This window comes from Peromyscus leucopus, chromosome 3 (genome assembly GCF_004664715.2).
Source record: "Peromyscus leucopus breed LL Stock chromosome 3, UCI_PerLeu_2.1, whole genome shotgun sequence".
Classification (NCBI taxonomy): Eukaryota; Metazoa; Chordata; class Mammalia; order Rodentia; family Cricetidae; genus Peromyscus; species Peromyscus leucopus.
Genome location: NC_051065.1, coordinates 59,695,216 through 59,717,205, shown reverse-complemented (window position 1 = coordinate 59,717,205; position 21,990 = coordinate 59,695,216). Strand labels below are relative to the sequence as shown.

At 42.3% G+C, this 21,990-nt stretch overlaps 1 protein-coding gene across 1 annotated transcript in view; it reads left to right on the top strand.

Moving 5' to 3' along the window:
• The window catches only part of Snd1 (staphylococcal nuclease and tudor domain containing 1), a 432,108-nt gene that overhangs the window by 13,967 nt on the left and 396,151 nt on the right, over window positions 1-21,990 (top strand). The window contains exon 2 of the mRNA XM_028866246.2: window positions 20,556-20,705. Within this exon, the coding sequence (XP_028722079.1) occupies window positions 20,556-20,705 (150 nt within the window). The remainder of the gene's footprint in view (window positions 1-20,555; window positions 20,706-21,990) is intronic.

Here is a 21,990-nt window from a genome sequence, read left to right as displayed (position 1 = left end):
GGAGCTCAGGGAGACATTACTGGTTTGTGAATCTTAAAATTCTAGGGGTCCCTGTCATAGTGGTAACTGGCAGATGTGTGACTTGAGTTCAGACATGTTATTCGCTGAACTGCTTTTAGGAGAGATGAAGCACCTTGAGGTAAGGAAATGTGCAGTGTGTGTACAGGTGCTAGGAGCTGGAGGCATGGGTGCAGTGGGCAGGCTAAGATACAGCAGGCAGAGATTTTCTCTTGTGGGCTCTTGTCCCATGTGCCCCTCATTCCCATGAAAAACGCTTGCCAGAAGTGAAGTTGGGATATTTCAGACCACAATTTCCTCTATAGTCTAAAATATTTAATATTTCCTTTGTTTTAAGGGAGAGCTAAAGAATTCAGATTTAGTTGGGGATTCCTGGTTTTTGTTTCCAACTTCGAGGGATGAGAAATGTGTTCAATTAGCAGAAATCTATTCTGTGCATAGATGATACCTGACTTCAGAACCACTTAAAGACAGCATAGTTTCTATCACAGTCTACCCAAGACCGCCAGGCTTTGTCCCTGTTGTCTTGGCATAATTATTACTAGCAGCCTGTTAGCTGATCTGAGTGATGAGGGTCAACTCAGGAGAACAAGTACAGGAGAGGATGTGATGGTGTAGCCCCCAGAGAACAGCATCTACAGTGTAGCTGGGCTCTGAGTCCCCCTGGGATGGCATGATAGAAAGGGGGGTATGTGGTTGAGAGTTCTTTGTGGGAGACAAGGAGTCTAGGCTTGACACCCAGGGCTCTGTGTGATTTGGGCCAAAGCTTTGGACTGGGAGGTTTTGCTGGTGGCCTCATGTGGTTGCTGCTAACTGGAGAGAAGCAGCTTTGCTTGTAGTGGAAAGAGGAACCTGTGAATTTAAATGTTTGTGCTTTCTTAGAAGTCAGATGGGTTGGAAAAGTCACGTCTTAGTTGTGGTTGGTTTTAAGATGTCTTTCCAGAAAATATGGTGTAAGGGACAGACATTTGGCAGAGGCAGGGGTAGGTGAACTGGTGAGGTACAGGCGGGAATCCTCAGAGTTGAGCAGAACTGAGGGTGGACGTTTGTACTAGAGAAAAGAGAGCAAAAGGGCCTTCAAAGCTTTTGCTTCAGTTCCTGAAATACACTCATGTGATGTCAGTGAGTATTCAGCCTCATGAATTCTGTCCGACAGAATTCATGATTGTCTTGTAGCCTTAATACCTGAAACATTTTTATTTGGGCAACAACCCAAAACATAATCATTGTGTCAAGTAAAATTTATCTTTTTACCCATTAGGGGACTGTCCTAGGCCTTAATGAGAAAAATAGTATATGCTATTCCTCTATGTATATTGCAAAGTAGAGACCAGAACCTACCTGAGTGCTGGGTTCCCACTGGGATCTGTTTTTCTGTATGCAGTAATTACTTGTATTATTGCTCTTGGCACGTCAGCCTTTTTACATCCCAGAGGCTGGGGGCAGCTTCTATTACTTAAAAGCTAAGTTACCTTGTTAAACTCCTCTCTGGTGAGAGCTGTAGAATCTCTCCAGAACTCCCGTTGGCTCTCTGTAGGGCACAGGTCAGCCCGTGGTTAAGGCTCCTCTGCCCTTGTATTAATTAGTCATAGCCTTCCAGCTCTGGGTAGAGGAGTAAGAATTTGAATTGAATTCTTAGGAGTTCTTTTGACAAGTGGAGTAGCAGCATGTCTGGGGGGAAGCCAGGAACAGTTAAGTGGTGAGGGACTTGCATTTTTATTCCTTTCTGACACTTTTCCCAGGACTTTAAGGGTAAGAAGAATCCTGAATGATATTCATCAATAAAAGACTGACAAGTCTGTGGTAGGTTTGTGATTTGTATTTTATTTTGAGATCTAATATTGACAGTCAGCATTTCAAATAGGGAATGTTTCCAAATAACCTGGAAATTAAGTTAGAAGAACTTAATACTTGTAGGTAACATACAAGTTGATGTACTTCTTCCCTCATTGTACCCTGTACATAAAGCAAAAATAAGCATTCAGTGTTCTTCAGAGATGATTCACTGAATAATTGTTCAATAATCTAGTGTCTTTTATTGCTGGTTTTTTTTTTTTTTTTTTTTTTGTTTGTTTGTTTGTTTTTGAGACAGGGTTTCTCTGTGTAGCTTTGTGCCTTTCCTGGAACTCACTCTGTAGCCCAGGCTGGCCTTGAACTCACAGAGATCCGCCTGCCTCTGCCTCCCGAGTGCTGGGATTAAAGGCGTGCGCCGCCGCCCTCCCCCCCAGCGCTGTTGCTGTGTGTTTTAAGAAAAGTGCACAGAACTTTACAGAAATAAAGAAGAGTCTATGCATGGACTTCCATTTCTTTACCAGATTCCAGGATCTCTCTCTGGTTCATTTGGCTGTGTATGATACAAAGGTCCTCTACCCGCTTTTGTCATTTGATGGTGGTCAGGTGGTCAGGTGTTGGGTGCAGTACATTTTGCTCAGGGACAGGATGAAAGCAGTGCTGTGATTGAGAAATTAAGAGATGCCTGGCATGGCTAGGAACACAGCAGCTTTTCCCTCTCCTGCCCTGGATTGGGATTTGGCTACTGTACTTCTGTCAGGATCTGGGCCCTGGAATTGGGGGGAGTTTAAGAAAGTGGGCTGGAGCCAGGCTTTTAATCCCAGCACTCGGGAGGCAGAGGCAGGCGGATCTCTGTGAGTTTGAGGCCAGCCTGGTCTACAAAGCATGTTCCAGGACAGCCAGGACTGTTAAATGGAGAAAACCTATCTGGGGGAAAAAAAAAGTGGGCTAAACATAGAGGTTCCGTTAGCTGAGGAGTCCTGGAGTGGTATTCCAGGTTTTTCTGCCCTTCTCACCACTGCTGCCTCCAAGTTTTGTTGCCCAACAGGAGTACTTCCTGTGGATTTACAAAGGTGACCATGTCTTTGGAGAACTGCTTCCTGTTTGTGCAGTGGTAGTACATAATTTGACAAGAAGTAAATCTTCCACTTTTGCTACACATGTGTACCCAGTTCTGAAACACCTTGGACATACATACAGAATATATGTGAGGAAAATCCCTGATCCATTACTCAAGATGCACAGTGCAGGCTGAAGCTGTGTTCTAGAAAGTACTTGGAAAGGAAAAATAGCCCCACTTTCCTCTGTCTGCTCTTAATTAGAGTCAGCACAGAACCTTATTGTGACAGATGTGTGGGTTATTTTCCACACAGCCCCACCTCCCTCAAGTTGCCAAGTGGATGTCTTATTTACCTCTGACATTATTTACCTGGAGATAGTGTCAGGTCCCACAATACCCATTTTCACAAGAGAAACTCTTCAGATACCAATCACAAGTTTTAGGTTGTAACTCTTATGTCTCAACCAACTACAAACCAGTGTCCTCCTCCCTTTCAGTAATTTGCTAAGACATCTCACAGTCTAGAGAAACGTTTGCTGGTTTATTAAAGATGCTTCTAGGGTGGGTACAGATGCACATCCAGGTGAGGAGATGGATAAGGCAGTGTGAGCAGGTGGGGATGCATAGAGCTTCATGCTCTTTCAGGACATGCCGCTCTCTCAGCACCTCTCTGTTCAGCAGCCTGGAAGCTCATCAGATCTTAGTCAAGGGTTTTAGAGCACGTGGATCTGGTGGCACAAGCTTCTAAGTCTCAGCTACTAAGGAGGCTGAGGCTGGAGGATTACTTAAGCCCAGGAGTTGGAGACCAGCTTGGGAAGCATAGTAAGACCTTGTCTGAAATTTTGCCCTCCTGTATGTATGTGCATATATGTGTACATGCTCTAGTAGGTGTCTGATGTCCCTGTCTAGAGTCTCCCTCTGTCATTTGCCATCTTATATTTTGAGACAGAATCTCTTACTGAACTTGATAATTTTTCAGCTAGAATGGGTAACTAGAGAGCCCTGGAATCTGGGTTTGTGGAGCTGCTATTCCTGGCTTTTTTTTTTTTTTTTATCTGTTTATTTTTAACTATTTTATGGGTATGGATGTTTTGCTTACATGCATGTTTTTGCACCATATACTTGCCTGGTGCCCTTGGGTAAGAAGAGAGCATCCGATTCCTTGGGACTGGAATTACACAGATGTGGTTGTGAGCTGTCATGTGGATGCCGAGAATTTAACACAGGTCTAATCGAAGAGCAGCCAGTGCACCTAACCACTGAGCCGCCATCTCTCCCGTCCTCTTTATCAGGTTTTTACATTCGTGTTGGGATCCAAGCTTGGTCCTCATGCTTGCACAGTAAACACAGTCTACTAACATTTTTAAGGTAGAGTTTCAGGTAGCCCAGGCTAGCCAAGGATAACATTGAGCCCAAGTGCTGGGATTACAGGTGCGTCCAACCAGCCTCTGATCCAGACACTGATTAAAGCTTGCGCCACCTTATGTACGTGCTTCAGTCTATATATTCTTCCTTTTTTTAGCTTCCTTCTTCTTTCCAGGCTAGCCAATCTTCCTCCGTGCTGGATTACAGTTGCTTCCAACCATCTTTCCTATCAGACACTAGTTATATTTCCTTCCTTCCTTTACTGTCTTTATCGTTATATTCCTTCCTTCCTTCCTTCCTTCCTTCCTTCCTTCCTTCCTTCCTTCCTTCCTTCCTTCCTTCCTTCATAAATTTTAGTCATTAGCACCATTCCCTTAGGTTGGTGGGTGGGGTTGAAAGTTGTAAACTTTATTCATTTTGTCTCATGGTATCTGGTCACATCCTGAGGCAAATGATAAGGTTCTATTCTAAGTAAACTCGGCTAGAGAGATTGCTCAGTGATTAAGAACACTGGGTTCGATTATAAGCACATGCATGATGGCTAACAATTGTTTGTTAACTCCTGTTCCAGGGAATCTGTCACCCATTTTTGGTCTCCAAGGGCACCAAGCATGCATATGGCGCATACATCCAGGCAAAACACTCATATACATAAAAGAAGAATAAATCTTGGGCTGGGGAGATGACTCCGAGGTTAAGAGCACTGACTCCTCTTCCAGAGGTCCTGAGTTCAATTCCCAGCGACCACATGGTGGCTCACAACCATCTGTAATGAGATCTGGTGCCCTCTGCTGGCCTGCTGTCATATATGCTGTATACATTTAAAAAAAAAATCTTAAAAAAAAGAATAAATCTTAAAAACAAAGCAAAACAACAACAAAAAAACTAAGAGTCTGCATTGTATCCCATTATGTAAAATAGGCTAACTTCTGCAACTTCAGTGTAAGTGTGGAAAGGTGGGATTGATGTTTGAATTTATGGAAGACTGATCTGGCTTGATTGGTGGCCTAAGCTTGATTATTCCTTTTCCTCTGTGTATCCCCCATCCGTTGTGTTCTGTGCCCATTCCTTTATGTTTCTCAGTGAGTTGAAAAGTAAAGACTATTACTTTTTTTTTGCTGTCAGTTTAGGCATTTAGGTACACATTTATTACCATGGTGTTTGGATACAGGCTTTGGGTTGTAAATCTGAGAGACTCTTGTCTACTAATCAAGAACAAATACAAAAATCATGGGGAAGATAATTAGAGAAGAGATGATAGCATTTGCTCAGACACCAACTATCCCTTTTGGGGATATGGGAAGTGACTGAAGAAATTGAATATTGAACAGTTAATTAGGAGATTCTCCAAAGTGGTCAGGGATATAGATTTGAGTGGTTTCTGTTGAAAATAGAGTAGACTTGACAGCTCACAGGAAATAAATCAATTGAGTGGTTAGAAGTGAGTTAGGCAAGACACTCTTGAAGGAGGTAACAAGGGAAATTCGACATCTGATGAGAGCACTGAAGGAAGCAGCTGGAGCGAACAGTGCCAAAAATAACATGAACTTCCTGGGGGAGAGCGAAGTGATGCTCAGGGAAGTTGGAGTTGTTAGAGGCAGAGGGAGAGGGCTGAGCCAGGGGACCCCTGGGGTGGAAAGAACCAGAAAAGGACAACTAGATGCTTAGATTGCCTGTCAGTCATGGTGAGGGAGTGGGGGCCTTGGAGAACATTTGATAGAGGAGTAGGAGTGAGTGTTACTGTCCTTAGGTTCTTGTTAGCTTCTGCAGAAATCCTGTAAACTTATGTTTACACACAAGCGTGTGTTAATGGTTTTTTGTTCTCACTTTCTAGAATCCAGTACTGGCTGTAAGATTAACAACAGCAAAAAAGCTTAGTCTTTGGTCATGTTCTGTGCCCTGGGCCTACCTTGGTGGTCAAGGTAGACATGGTCATTTGCACCCACAGACCTCACAGCCCAGAGGAAGACTAATGCCAGCAGTTACAGACTGATCCATATTGTCTTCAGTTCTGTGAGTGATTGGGAAGGCATCGCTGAGAAAACAGTTTAAGCTCTGTTTGATGGAGAATTACCAAGCCAGACATTTAGAGTGGGAGTTAGTGGACAGCACACCTCAAACTTCATTATTATGCAGTCCCCAGGGGAGCCCGTTGGATGCAGATTCTGATTCATAGGTCTGGTGCAGCATGAGGAGCTGCGTTTCTGGTGAACTTTGCAATGTCGCCGGTCTGTATTCTGCAGAGGCTTTCTGAGTGTCATTACCTTGCTCACTTGTTCTCTAGCATCTGTTGAAAGGTGATAGGGTTCAGCAGTCATTTTTCCTTCCCTTCTCTCCATGGCTATTGTTGGTCGAAGTCATACAACCAAGTTGTTAAGTGCTTGCAGTCTGGCTGGTTTTGTAATAGTCTCTGCTGGTTCCTCCACTTGGAAAGACTCTTGTTGCCTTAGCCCTGTGCTTTACACAGCACACACTGCAGACAACAGCTAAAGCACAGGGACAGCAGTAGGAAACCTTGGGAAAAAGAAAATCTAGTTATGTAGTAAATTATTAGTGAACCCCCTGCATTTCCCCAAATGTTTAGATTAGAGGTCGTCTGCCCTAGTCCCCTAAGCAATAGTTGTCACTATCACATTTGGCTCAGGCCTTGTATTAGTTCTTTTTTTTTTTTTTTTTTTTTCTATTGCTGTGATAAAATGTCGTGGTCAGTAAAATTGTAGACAGGAGTTTATTTAGACTTACAGTTCCAGAGGGACAAGAGTCCATTATGGCTAGGAAGCAGCAGATATGGTAGCAGGAGGAGCAAGCTCACATCTTGACTGGCAAGCACAAGCAGGAAACAGGGATTGAGTAACTTTCAAAGCCTGCCCCCAGTTACACACTTAATGCAGTAAGGACATGCCTCCTAAACCTGCCCAAACAGCGCCACCAACTAGGACCAAACATTCAAATGCCTGAGACTATGTGACATTTATCATTCAAACCACCACAGGCCCTGTCCTTGCTGATCTGATCTCTTCCTGATAATACAGAGAAAGAGGGCCAACTTCCAGGATTAAGGATTGTACCAAGATTGCAGGTTTTTACTTAAACCAAAAATCTAAAGACTATTCTTGATTTTTTTTTTATTTATTTTTTATTTTTTTATTTTTTTATTTTTATTTTTTGGTTTTTTTTTTCGAGACAGGGTTTCTCTGTGTAGCTTTGCGCCTTTCCTGGAACTCACTTGGTAGCCCAGGCTGGCTTCGAACTCACAAAGATCCACCTGCCTCTGCCTCCCAAGTGCTGGGATTAAAGGCGTGCGCCACCACCGCCCGGCAAGACTATTCTTGATTTTTTTTTTAACAAAAAGCTCTTAATTACTGTAATTCTAAATTTGATGAGTTTTTTCTAAAACTCTTGTGATATTAATAGTGAGGTCTGACTTTTAAAATATGCAGCCCCATTCTGTTATGTATTTAAAAGAACACCCAGTGGATGGCAGGCTTGGGAAGAAAAGGGGGGGTCTTCTTGGAACACAGGTCTTCTTGGGGCCATCATACTGAGCAGTATAGTGAGGAAGGTTTGAATTTTCTGAGTTTAAAATTTAAAACATTTTTATATTGCCGGGTGGCTGTGGCGCACGCCTTTAATCCCAGCACTTGGGAGGCAGAGTCAGGCGGATCTCTGTGAGTTCGAGGCCAGCCTGGGCTACAGAGTGAGTTCCAGGAAAGGCGCAAAGCTACACAGAGAAACCCTGTCTCAAAAAAAAAAACAAAAACAAAAACAAAAAAAACCAAAACAAAACAAAAAAAATCTTTATTTCATTTGGAAGAAGCAGTAGTGAGTGGATCACGGTTAAGGAGCTGGGACATGGAACGACACTGTAGTTAGTACTCCTTGTCTAGGAACGGCACTGTGGTTAGTACTCCATGTCTGGGAACGAACGGCACTGTAGTTAGTACTCCGTGTCTGGGAAGATGTGTGTGCCCAAAGAGTGAGATCAAGAGCAGTGGCTAACAAGGTGAGCAGTTCCACTACCTGTGAGGTCTAGTTCTAAGGATGTGTACTTAACCACTAAGATTCCAGAATAGCCTCTGTTGAAATGTTTGTGTGTTTAGCACCTTGATTTTTTAATTTTGTCTATTTTACAAATATCTTTTATTTATTCTTTGATAATTTCATATATGTACACAATGTATCTTGATCATATCCATCCCAAACTTTCTCATTCCCTGCCCTAAGACAGCTCCCACCACATCCTCCCCACCTTCATTTTTTTATTTATTTATTTTTTTAAATTTCTTTGTGACCCCTGGAGTCCAGTTAGTGTTGCTGACTAGGATATTGACTGATCTTGTTGGCTTGTTCTTGTGCAGGTCTTAGGCAGGTGACCTAGCTGCAGTTGGTGTATGAGAGCTACAGCCATAAAAGAGCATTTACAGCATTTTACATCACTCCTCGCCTGTCCTCTGGCTCTTACAGTTTTTCCACCTCCCTCTTTCCTGATGTCCCCTGGACCTTGTAGGATTGATACAGATGTCCCATTTAGAGGTGAGCACCCAGTAGTAGCTTGTTCTCAGCACTTTGACTAGTTGTGATTCTCTGCATTAACTTCAGAGAGAAAAGCTAATTTGGCCAAGGTTGGGAACAGCACTATTCTATGTATAGAAATGTAAATATTTAAAAGGCAGTTTGACAACATATACGTTGTTTAGTAAAACAACAGGAATAGGTTTCTCCATAGAACCTGTGATCTCTATAGCCATGGAAATTTGACTGGTATAAATTCCCTCCTATGGAGCAAACCTCAGATTTAACCAAATGTAGTATAATTAAAGGGGTTGGTTAGCCCCATAGCCTTCATGCCATTATTGTACCATGGGTTACATCTTGCTAGGAGTCACCACTGGGTGATGATACCACTGATGACTTTTCTCTCTTAGTAGCCTACATAGCGCCTGTTGGCATTCTGAAAGCTAGACCTCGGGGAGGAAGTTCTTAGGTCAATTCCAGATTGATTTCTCTATGTCCTACAACTAAGGTCTATGTGTTTTCAGCAGTTGGGTTTTCCCATCTGTTACGATGACTAAGCAAGAGCAGTGGCCGAATGGCCTGTGTTGATTTGGGGATTCTGGTGCTCCACTTTCAGAGTTCTTGCTTGAGTGTGTTATCACTGTGATTGTTGACAAATAACAAATTCCTAATTTTACCATTGCTCATACAGTTAGTAGTTTCACTCCAGAACTCTGTTTTGCAATTGTTCATTCATTTATTTGTCCAATGAGTTGGTCTATTACTATTATTTTGGTTTTCTTTCTTTTTTTTTTTTTAAAGATCCATTTTCCTTTTATGGTTTACTTACTTTTATTTCATGTGCATTGGTGTTTTGCCTGCATGTATGTATATGTGAGGGTATTGGATCCTCTGGAACTGGAGTTCCAGCTACTTGTGAGCTGTCATGTGGGTGCTGAGAAGGGACTTCTGAGTCCTCTGGAGTGAATGCTCTCAGCCACTGAGCCATCTCTTTCAGCCTCTATTATTTTGATTTTCAAGTTGTACCAATTTTGGCCCATGGCAGTTCTCTTAAGCAGGCTGCTTTATCGAAACGATAAAGTATGTTACCATTGTCCTTTTAAGCTTTTGGTCACAGCCACACATTCCTGGCTGAGACTGACCTTTTCCTGACCCAAACCTAGAATCAGCAGTTTCTCAAGGAGTTTTTGCTGTTTTTAGCAGAGAAGTTTTTAGAAAGCAGAATCTGGACATCAGGTTGTCATGCCCTCTTAGTAGGTGGACGTAGGAAATACATGTATGACATGGATGTCGGTCTATCTTTTGTTTCTAATCCTGATTGTGTTTTTCCAGCCTGTGTGTGTGTGTAACTTACTTCTCCACCAGTGCAAACCTGACTTGTTATCCCGTCTCTGTACATGATCAATTTCTTGCTCTTAATAGTTGGTTCCTCAGCTTCCAGTGACCTGTCAGTGTGCCAGCCAGTGGAGATAAGGGAGATTTAGGGCTTTTAAACACAGACACAGACACAGACACACATAGACACAGAAACACACAGACACACAGACACACAGACACACAGACACACAGACACACACAGACACACACACACACACACACACACACACACACACACACACGTGCGTGACACCCCTCCCCCATACTTGTTTTGTTTGCTTTTTTTCTTGGTACTGAGGATTGAAACTAGAGTCTGGTCCATGTGGAGGATGAACTATGCCATCAGTGAGGTTTTGGGTTTTTTTTTTTTTTTTTTTTTTTTTTTTTAAACCCATTGGTAGCACTGGTGATTTGGCAGTGGAAATGGTCACCCTTAAAACTGCAGAATCCTGGTAGGAAACTGGATCTTCCATTTCTTTTGGTAGAAAGAAAGCTTTGTTTCTAGGCTTTTCTTTTTTTGAAAGTGTCCCAGCGTTTCTTTTTAAATTGCTTGGAAGGTTTCAACTGGTTTTATTTTTTCCCCTCCAAATTGTGCCTTTACTGTTTGTGTGTAACTGAAATAAAGTACTTAAAAAAAACTATCTCTTCTGTGCTTTATTTACTGTTTAAAAACAACAACAAACCTTCATTTTTACTCCTCACATGAACATGTTTCTTCACCAGAGCACTTTTAATTCTTGCTGATAGTTTGTGTTGGATTTCTTTTTCCTATCAGAATGTTAAATGTAAGCGTTCTCAGCATCACTAGGCTGTGTTCTCTCCGGCTCTTCCGTATTCATTCGCAGTGTATGTGGATCCTGTAGACATATACTGCCAGCTATATTCTCTCATTGTTCAGGAAAGTAATATTCTTTTCTTAATCTTTACTGCGTACTTTGGTGTGATGTTCTTGTCTTTCTTTGCATTTTATTTCTCTAGATTATAACACTTAAGGAAATTCTTTTTTTTTTTTTTCCACGTTCAGAGCATTGAAGAGTCCTGATCACTGTAGTACTTTTCTATACCTTTAAGGCAGGGTACCTGAACCCGATCATTTGGTAGAGGGTTCAAAGTCCTGTCTATAGTCATATCCTTAGGATCTGGAGTTCATTTGCTTTTTTTGCTTGCTTGTTTTTGAGATTGTATTTTAATTACAACATTTCCCCCTTCCCTTTTCTCCCTTCAAGTCTTCCCATGTACCCTCCCCTGCTCTCTTTCAAAATTATTGCCCTTTTTCCATCAATTGTTATTACGTGTGTGTGTGTGTGTGTGTGTGTGTGTGTGTGTGTGTTCCTAAATATAACCTACTGAATCTATATAATATTACTTATATGTATATTTTTAGGACTGATTGTCAGTGGACATCCTGTAACTCCAATTGCTAAATGATCTCTTAATAAACACCCAGAGCCAGATACTGGGGTGAATGCTGAAAGATCGGAGAGACAAAGGAACAAGCCACTGCCACGTCTCACCTCTAGGACTCCTCAGCCTGAAAAGCTTCAGCCAAAAGGGCTTCTGCTGAAAAGGCTTTAGCTAAAAAAGCTTTCGTTCCTGTCTCCTCATGCCTTATTATGCCTTTCTCCTCTCAGCCATCACTTCCTTCTAGATGGATCTCTGTCTCTCGAGTGCTAGGATTAAAGGTGCATGCCACCACTGCCTGGCATCTATGTTTAATCTAGTGGCTTGTTCTGCTCTCTGATCTTCAGGCACAGTTTAGTAGGGTACACAGTCTATCACCACAACAACCAGTTGATCTGTCCTTCCCCAGGGAAGGCTACCCCTCCCAGCTTTGCTCAGCTCCTGGGCTGTCCTTGTGCAGTTGGGCAGCCATGTTGGTAAGACCTTGTGAGTAGAGCTTCTGGTGTTCCTAGGAGACACAGTCTTCACAGGAAGCTCCCTGATCTTTTGACTTTTCAGTCTTTTTACCCCCTCTTCCACAGTGCTCCCTGAGCCTTATGTGTGGAGAGTGTTTTGTTTTGTACATGTAACCATTGTGGCTAGGCTTCATTTACTTTTGCTTCTTCCTTTGACCAGGCCATATGACTATTGGTCTGAAATTTTTTGTTGTTGTTTGGCAACTGGAATTAAGTTCTTGGAAGTGACACTGAGTCTACTATATACTCGTCTTTTCTTCCTGAGTTCCTCTGTCTGGTTGACTTGTAGATCTTAGTCTCTCCAGTCTGGCAGTAAATAGAGCCCACTAGAAGGTTGTAAAGACTTGACTCTGGGGAACGAGGTCTGTAGACAGCTCTTCCGTGGCTTCCAGGAGCATGAGTTTCTGTCTTGCTGGGGAATCATCACTTGTACAGGGACTTGCCAGTACTTATTTTTGTAAGTCACCAGTATTGGTTCATGGTTCTCATATGTGTAGTATTTAGGGTTTATTGGAAAGTATGCTGGGATGCATCACATTACCATACCATGTTTTCTTCATCTATAAATCAGAAAATATGATAGAGAAAAGTGGTTTATGATCCCTTGCCATTTCCTGAGCTACACATAATAGATTTTGGCAGCTTGTGTATTATTATCATAGCCAGTCCATAATTAGTAGCAAATATCATTAATACTGCAAATTGGGCAAGGTTAAAAAGAAGAGATTTATTTTTGCTCTTGATTATAAATCAAGGGCAGGGGGCTAGATCTGATACTGGCCTTTAAAATTTTTATTTTAAGAATGATGGTGGTGTGTGCGTTTCACAAATGATGCTTTGATTTGGAGCCGCCAGCTCATGGGGGCTTGCGTTTTGAATGCTTTGGTCTCTGACAGCAGCTCTACTGGCTACAGAGAAGCTCCAGACACTTGTTTCTGTGTGCTGATAGTTACCATGTGGTTTTCGGCTGAAGTCACTATTGCTGCTTTCAGAGTCTTCAGCTTCAAAGGAAAAGTGCTGTCTTCTTCTGACTTCTTTGGTGACCCTGAGATTAACAACCTGAGAGCCTGTTTGTGGAGTGGCTGAGGAGGGAGCATATCCCGTCAGAGAAACAGCAGTGCCGTAAAGGGTTTCTGGTTCGTTGTTTTTGAATGGTGGGGCCTCTAATTTAGCTCGCCTCTTGATTTTAGAAAAAAAAAAAAAAAGGGTGGAACAAAATCAGGAAGAAAGATAGAAGCAGGTTGTGTTGACAACTGTTCTGGGATATCTCATGGACCACACGGCTCATGTTCTTCTGGGATTGCCTGCTTTGTTGGAATTACTTTCTTTTAAATTTTATTTATTTTTATTTCATGTGCACTGGTGTTTTGCCTGCATGTATATCTGTGTGAGGGTGTCAGATCCTCTGGAACTGGAGTCACAGACAGTCATGAGCTGCCATGTGGGTGCTGGGAATTGAACTTGGGTCCTCTGGAAGAGCAAACAGTGCTCTTAACCACTGAGCCATCTCTCTAGCCCCCTTGAATGACTTTCTGGTTCTCAAGAGATGATTCTTCCTGTTGTGGCAACAGCTCTGGTTGGCAGGAAACTGTTTCCTGATGGACTGAAATTTTCCCAACTTATTTTCTCCAGTTGTTCTGTGTTTATTCGGTTTCTTAGGACATTTCTGGATATTAAACAGTTCTGAGCTATACGCTTCACAACTTTTGTACCTTCTGTTCTTCCTCTCCTATTCCCTGCCTTCCATTTCTTGTGATGTTGAGGTTTGGGATTTAGGGCCTAGCAGCTGAACCAGCCTTGTTTTCATGGTCTTCCTAAGTGTTTATTGAACCAATGCTTTCAATTGTGATTAAGTTCTATTTCCTTCTTTCTTTTTCTGGTTGCTTGTGCTTTTGGTGTCGTATCTAAAAAATGATCATCTACTGGAAGGTTTTGTAGATTTACCTGTATGTTTTGTTCTTAGACTTTTATAAGTTTGACTTGCTTTCATATCTGTGATGCTTTTTGAATTTCTTTTGTTTATAGTGTGAAGTAAAGATCAAACTTCATCCTCCTGTGCGTGTCTGCACCTTTTGTTGAAAGTTCTGCTCTCTCTGCATTGAATTATCTCGGCACCTTGTTCAAAACCTCTTGGTTGTAAATGTGTGGCTGTGATGTGGCCCTGCTTTATATCTATCCTTAGTTGCCTGTTCGTAATCCTTTATACTGGCCCTTCCATCGACAACGTTGCTCTTGTCACATGTCTTTTATACCTCCAGAGACAAAAATGCCCCGGTAAGCAGAGCCGGTAAGATACCTTTCTTGAACCAAGATGATTTTGCTCTTGAACTGGGAAAAATACTAGCCAGTATTGGTATACTTAAGCATTTTCTGTATGATCATGTTTGTGTAGCTGGTGAGAGTATATTTTTGTATCTAATTTTCTGTCTTGTGATGGCAGTGGTCTGGATGTTTGAGAGTTAAGTGTACCAAATCATTTATCAGAGCCTAGTGAAGATTTAATGTCCTGTTCTGTTGCTGGGCAACATTTTAGTGGCTCTCCATATAGTGTTTCACTGTAGGTAAATCTCCCAGTAAACCTGTAAGTGGGTTTGAACAGTTTGAAATTCCATTTTTTTTTTTTCCAGTACCTTGTTTCAGCCTCTGTGGCTGTCTGTTTCGGGCCTTGAAGCCAGATCTTTTGAATCTCACCACATCCCTCTGCAACCTTTATAGGCAGAGCTGAGAAGTGTCAAATCTATACCCTCATTCAAGCTGACTCATTATGACAGCTGGCTTCACAATCCTCCTGCTGTAGCAGGTAGTCCCGAGATCGTTTTTTTCTAGAATATGTCATTTTATTATTCCAGTTGGATAAAGTGGTAACCATATGACTTGTTGTTTATGCCCTATAAATTAGCAATTAAGGATAATTAGTGTGTTCATGAAAGTTTGTAACATGAATCAGTCAGTGGAGCTTTGGCAGATCAATTACCCATGACAATTTCTTCACCGTCTTTATTCTTCTGAAATTACAAATATGATAAATGCTGTTTTCCTCACATCTGTTGTTTCCTGTTTGTCTCCTCACTTGAGCATCAGTTCCCCAGGAGCAGAAACTTCTGTCTTCTAGTCCCCTAAAATATGCAACTTGCCTAGAACAGTGGCCCACACTTTGTTGGTATTAAATGTTGATGAAAAGTCAATCAATCAATCAACCAATCAATGAATTAACTTTGAAAAACCCAATGTCTGTTTATTATGAAAACTGGCTTGATGCCATATAAAATATTAGTCTGATTTATAGGACGTTGGTCTTTTCCATGTTTTATATAGATATTTTAAGCATTTTGCCTTGGTTTTTATTGGGTAGGAGATCTTCAGTAATTGAAACCCTTTAGAATTTTTTTTTTTTTGGTTTTTCGAGACAGGGTTTCTCTGTGTAGCTTTGCGCCTTTCTTGGAACTCGCTTTGGAGACCAGGCTGGCCTTGAACTCACAGAGATCCACCTGCCTCTGCCTCCTGAGTGCTGGGATTAAAGGCGTGTGCCACCACCGCCCGGCCCCTTTAGAATATTTTTATTGAGGAAGGACTTGAATAAGAACTGTTAACAAGGCAGTTTATCAATGCTTAGAAAATGAGTTGTAGATAACTGCAAGAAGGGTATGGTGTATTTTGATTTCAGATCCTATAAATAGGAGGAAAACTAGTCTTCCTTAACATATAGGCTTCATTCTTCCACAGTGCCCTGCAGACGCAGTGTTTTCCTGCCTCTTCTTCAATGCCATTGGCAAACGCTGGGGAGACTATTTCAGAAGAAAGTTGCACCCATGTCAGTCCTTTCTGGCTGGAGGATAGGAAGATAGGTGTCCCTGTCATGATGAGTTAGGTTGGTTTGGTGACTGCGTCTTGAATTAATATACTTAATAATAAAGAACACACAGAGCATCTTAAGTGAATTGAGAGGGCCGGGAGGTGGCTTAGTCAGTAAAGTACGTGCTGTACAAGCATGAGAAGCTGCATTTGATCCCAAGTACCCATGTAAGAAAGCCAGACATGGTGTCACGCTACTCTAATTTCAGAGTTGGGGAGGTAGAGACAGGCAGATGGATTCCTGCAACTTGTTGGCTAGGGAATTGGGCTGAGTCATCAAACTCTAGGTTCTGTGAGAGACCCTGCCTCAAAAAATAAAGTGGAGAGTGATAGAGGAAAATACTGATGTTGACCCCTGACCTCCATACAATGAGGACTGGAGAGATGGCTCAGTGGTTAAGAGTGATTACTGCTCTTTCATAGGACCCAAGTTCAATTCCTGGTGGCTTATAACTAACTGCCTGTAATTCCAGCTCTAGGGAATCCATTGATGTCTTCTGGCCTCAGTGGATACTGATGCACATACATGCACATATTCACATACAGACACAAAGATACACATGAATAAAAAGTAAAGTCTAAAAAGGAAGAAAGGATAAAAATGAAGAGCATTTTCTTGTAACTGGATTGGGAAGACAAGTGTTTGCTTGTGTAGCCACAGTGGAGTGATTTAGGCCAAGGTCTGTGTGCTTAAGACATTGGCGACATTAACTGGAGTGCTAGTTTAAACAAGTATCAGGATCTGCATATTGCTTGATGGAATTCTCATGAAAAGGTAGTAGAGTGGGTAGATCAGTTGTGATAGAGTTATACATTGAAATACCATAGTCATGAAAAGTGAGTTGTATTTCACCCCAGCATGGATATATTTTACTAAAAAGAATTTGTAAAAGAAACAAGTCATTGTATATAAGACTTAGCTAGTAAAGCTCACAAATAGACGAAATGAAGTTCTGTTGCTTAAAGATTTGTAAGATGAATGGAACACGTGTGCAGAAGAGCAAGGGAGTGATTCTCTCATGGTGGTCATAGTGGTGGTAGGCATCAGAAGACTGGGTAGAAAGGACATGGAGAGTGTCTTAGGGTTTCTGTTGCTGTGAAAAGACACCCGCAACTCTTCTAAGGAAAACATTTAATTGGGGCTGGCTTATAGGTTCAGAGGTTTAGTCCATTATCATCATGGTGGGAAAGGTGGCTGTGCACAGGCAGATATGGTGCTGGAGAAGGAGCTGAAAGTTCTACATTCAGATTGGCAGGCAGCAGAAAGACAGAGTGACACTGGGCATGGCTTTAGCTTCTGAAACCTCAAAGCCTACCTCCAGTGATACACTTCCTCCAACAGAGCTTTACCTCCAACAAGGCCCACCTAATACTGCTACTCCTTATGGGCCTATGGGGGCCATTTTCATTCAAACCACCACATTTCACTCCCTGGCTCCCATAGGCTTCTAGCCATATCATAATGCAAAATGCAGTTAGTCTAACTTCAAAAGTCCCAGTAGTGTATCATAGTATCAGCACTGCCTAAAAGTCCAAAGCAAAGTATTTTCTGAGAATCATGGAATCTCTTAACTGTAATCCCCTATAAAACCAAAATGATAAAGCAGATCATATACTTCTAACATATAGCACAGGAGATGCATTACCTTTCCAAAAGGGAGGAAAGGGACCATAAAGAGGAAATACTTGACCAAAGCAAGACTAAAAACCAGCAGTGAACTCCAAACTCTGCGTCTCCATGTCTAATGTTAAACCCCCTTGAGATCTCCAACTCTGCTCAGCTTTGTTGACTGCAACAAATTTCTCTTTCTTGGGCTGGTTCCATTCCCTGGTAGCAGCTCTGCTTGGCCACTATTCTGTGGCTTTGGCATCTCTAACATCTTGGGGTCTCCAAGGCAATGCAGACTTAACCTTCACAAGCTTCACACAGTGGCTGTCTGGGCCTCCATCCAGGGACACCCTGACACAAGCCTGGCCTCAGTGGCTTAGTTGAGGAAGGAGATTCCATAATCCCTTTCTTTTATCCCTGACTCTAAAGCCAGAACCACATGCCTAAAGTCGCCAAGTTCTGCTGTTTGCTGGGGCTGGAATATGGCCCCCCAAAATACATTTTTACCTGCTTTCTGTTTTTGATGGTTTCCTTTACTGCCTAAGCTTAGCTATTCTGGAACTCATTCTGTGGGCCAGGCTGGCCTCCAACTCAGAGGTCCACCTGCCTCTGCCTTCTGAGTGTTGGGATTAAAGGCTCATGCTACCATACCTGGCTCTGAGCTTTTCTTTAATTCCTTTTCACAAGTTGGAGGCTTAGTTGGTGGGATCTTGCCCTGAGGTTACACTCCCTTTATTCCATTTAGCACCAGGCCTTTCTTTGATTTGTTTATCTCCTTGAACACAGGACATAGCTCTTTACCTTCCCCGGTAACCCCTTTCTCCTCAAACTGTACATTTTGTATGTTTTCTTGCTCAGCTTGCTCCTTTTCATAATAGATCTGTATAAGCATGGCCACTAATAACCAAGCAACACAGTCAAGACTAGACTGTCTGGAAATCTGAGCCAAAGCTGTTAATCTATAACTCTTCAGTTTAGCCTCAGATAGATTTTTTTTTTGGACAAGGGCAGAAAGCAGCCACATTCTTTGCCAAAATATCACAAGATTGGTCTCTAGGCCACATACTAATATTATTATTCTCTGTAACCTCTTGAGCCAGGCTTCCACAGTCCAAATCACCCTCAGCACCACTGTCTTCCATGCTCCTAATAGTAAGGCTCATTAAGCCCTACTTAAAGCATTCAACTGCTTTTCTAGTCTAAAGTCCCAAAGTGTTCCATAGTCCTCCAAACAAAAGCATGGCCTGGCCTATCACAGCAGAACCAACTTTTGTCTTAGTTAGGGACACTATGACAACTCTTGTTGTTGTTTGTTTGTTTTTCAAGATTTATTTATTTATTTATTTAATGTGCATTGGGGTTTTGCCTGCATGTGTGTCTATATGAGGGTGTTAGAGCCCCTGTAACTGGAGTTTCAGACAGTTGTGAACTGCCATGTCGGTGATGGGAACTGAACCCAGGTCCTTTAGAAGAGCAGCCAGAACTCTTAACCGCTGAGCCATCTCTCCAGCACCATGTTGTTTGTTTTTGAAACAGGGTTTCTCTGTGTAACAGTCCTAGCTATCCTGGAACTCATTCTGTATTTCAGGCTGGCCTCTGCCTCCCCATTGCTGGAATTAAAGGCATGTGCCACCACTGCCCAGCAACCATGACAACTCTTTTTTATTTTTATTTTTATTTTTTTTTACACGACAACTCTTATAAAAGAAAACATTTAATTGGGGCTGGCTTACAGGTTCAGAAGTTTAGTCCATTATTGTCATTGTGGGAAGCATGGCTGTGCACAGGCAGATAGGGTGCTGGAAAAGGAGCTGAAAGTTCTACATCCAGATTAGCAGGCAGCAGGAAGAGAGAGTGACAGTGGGCCTGGCTTGAGCTTCTGAAACTTCAAAGCTTACCCCCAGGGATACACTTCCTCCAACATGGCCACACCTAATAGTGCCACTCCCTTTGGGCCTATGGGAGATTTTCATTCAAACCACTAACACCTGGGGCAATGTTCTAGGCCTTGGATAGTGGCTACTCAATCTTTTACTTTTCTTATTCTCTGACTCATACATTTATGACACATTTTTAAAATTGAAAGCATTAGTTGAGTGAGGAGAGGGAGAATGTCTGCTAGTGGGTGTGTGGAAGAGTCTTCTCCTTATACTTTTTCGGAGTGAGCTTTTGTCTCAAGGATCTCCTCTGAGCTGTACCCTCCATTGACAGCCCTGCGGCCTTCCATACTAATCTTCAGTAGCTGTTGTTCGTTTTGAAGCATGGAGTTGAGAACCCTTCAGACTGAGTGAGCCCAGCTATCTGTCAGAGTAGCCTCATGAAGCAGAGGCAGTTTGAGTAGCTTGTGCCATTTTTACTGTGTGCCTTTTTTTCTCTTCTCACTCAGAATCTTTCCTTTTACAGCCCCTCAGGTATTTAAAAGTGAATGCCAGTGAACTTGAGAGCCCTTTCCACAGTTGCAAATAGGTTTTGTTCTGGCTTCTTAGCCAGGAGTGGAGAGAAGCCGCCACCACAGCTGGGAATGTAAATGTTTAGGATGTGGACTTCTAGAGGCAGTACTTGTGTGTATCTCATATGATGTTGCACATGCTTTGGTGTCCCCTGCTTCTGGCCTTGATTATGTGGGGTTTCTTTCTTTAGCTTCCCTTTCTTTAAGTGTTCATAGTTTGCCTTATTCTAGGATGGAAAGCGTGGAGATATTAACTTGTTAATAATTGAAAAGAACAGTGTTGATGCATGCTGGGATAAAATTACAAAGGTTATTAACCTCTATGTCTCATATGCCTTTTTATCCCAGTCTGTTTATTTTATGGCTTTTCTGTTGTTTGTTTAATTCCTACTTATATTTCTGAACCTGGCCCAAGGCTCTTTGTAGGTAATTTTTCTTATAAAATTCAAGCCAAATTCTGTTTATTTTATCATTTTATAGATATATTTGAGGACCTCTGGGGTGTAAAAGTACTTTTCTAGATGTTGGGGATTCATTAGCATATAACTTACATTATGGTGATATTATTTTTCAGGCCACCATTCTCTTTTCTTACCTATGTAGGTCCTCTCTGGGTGTGCTATCATTGTCCGTGGGCAGCCCCGTGGTGGTCCTCCTCCTGAGAGGCAGATCAACCTCAGCAACATCCGTGCTGGAAATCTCGCTCGGCGGGCGGCTGCCACACAACCAGATGGGAAAGATACACCGGATGAGGTAGGTGCTTGCCCAGGCCTTTCTGAGGCTATGGGCCTAGTTGGCAGCCTGCTCTCCCCTTTGATGAAATTTTGATGTGCTTTCTTTTCTCTTCATGGTAAGTATTTTTTGTCAGGATGACTGGATATATCCCCAGTAGCTTACATCTCATCTGTCATTATACGTACACTGCCTGACTTAGTTTCTTTTCATTTTTCTTTGAGTAACTCAAAGGAGAAGGGTTTATTTAACTCAGAATTCAAGGGTACAGTCCATCATAGCAGGGAAGTCAAGGCAGCAGGAGCAGAAAGCATCTGGTCCCAGCAGAATAACCAGGAAGCAGATGTGATGAGTGTTTGTGTCCAGCTGCCTGCCTTCCTTTATACAGGAGAGGATCCCATGTTATAGGGTGCCTTCCACAGTGGGAGAGTCTTTCTAGCTCAGCTAACCAAATCAAGAGTGATGCCCAGAGGCCTATTTCCCTGATGATTCTTTACCTCCTGATTGGTTAATTGTAGTAACAATCTCAGCGCCGTCCCAAATCCCTTCCTGTAGGCCTCACTTTCTCACTCTCGGAGAATAGATTTGAAGTCACATCAGTGTAACATTTTTATAAATGGCAGCCATCTGTCAATACTAGTGCTAACCTTTTGTTATAGTTGCTGATATCCCCAAAGCTGTCTGAATTTGTGAAACTGTAAAGTTTTATGTAAATGTGAGGTGTTTTTGTTTGTTTGTTTTTGGCAGTACTGGGACTTGAAAGCAGGGTCTCTCACCTGCCAGGCAAGTGTCTACTGCTGAGCAATATCTAGTTCCCTCTTCCCACACCCAATCCCCTGTCTTTTTTGGTGATAAGGTCTCATGTAGCATGAGCTGACTTTATACTTCTATAGGAGGGGATGACTTTGAATTTCTGATCCTCCTGCTTTTCCCTCCTGAGTTTTGGAATTACAGGAATGTGCGCGAAGTCTGGTACTGTGATTAAACCCAGGGTTTTTGTGTGAGATAGACAAACACTGCACAACCCAGCCCTAAAAATGAGTTTTTTAAATATTGTGTGTGTGTGTGTGTGTGTGTGTGTGTGTGTGTGTGATGCATAGGTTCATGTGTGGAGGTGTGTGTGGGTGTGGGTGGGTGGGTGTGGGTGTGTGGGTGTGTGTTATGCATAGGTTCATGTGTGGAGGTAAGAGGACAACCTATGTGAGTCTGTTTTCTCCTCCTACCATGTGGACTTAGGAGTTGGGCTTTGTGGCAGCCCTCAATCAGCTGAGCCATCTCCTTGGCCCTAAACATGAGGGTTTTTAAG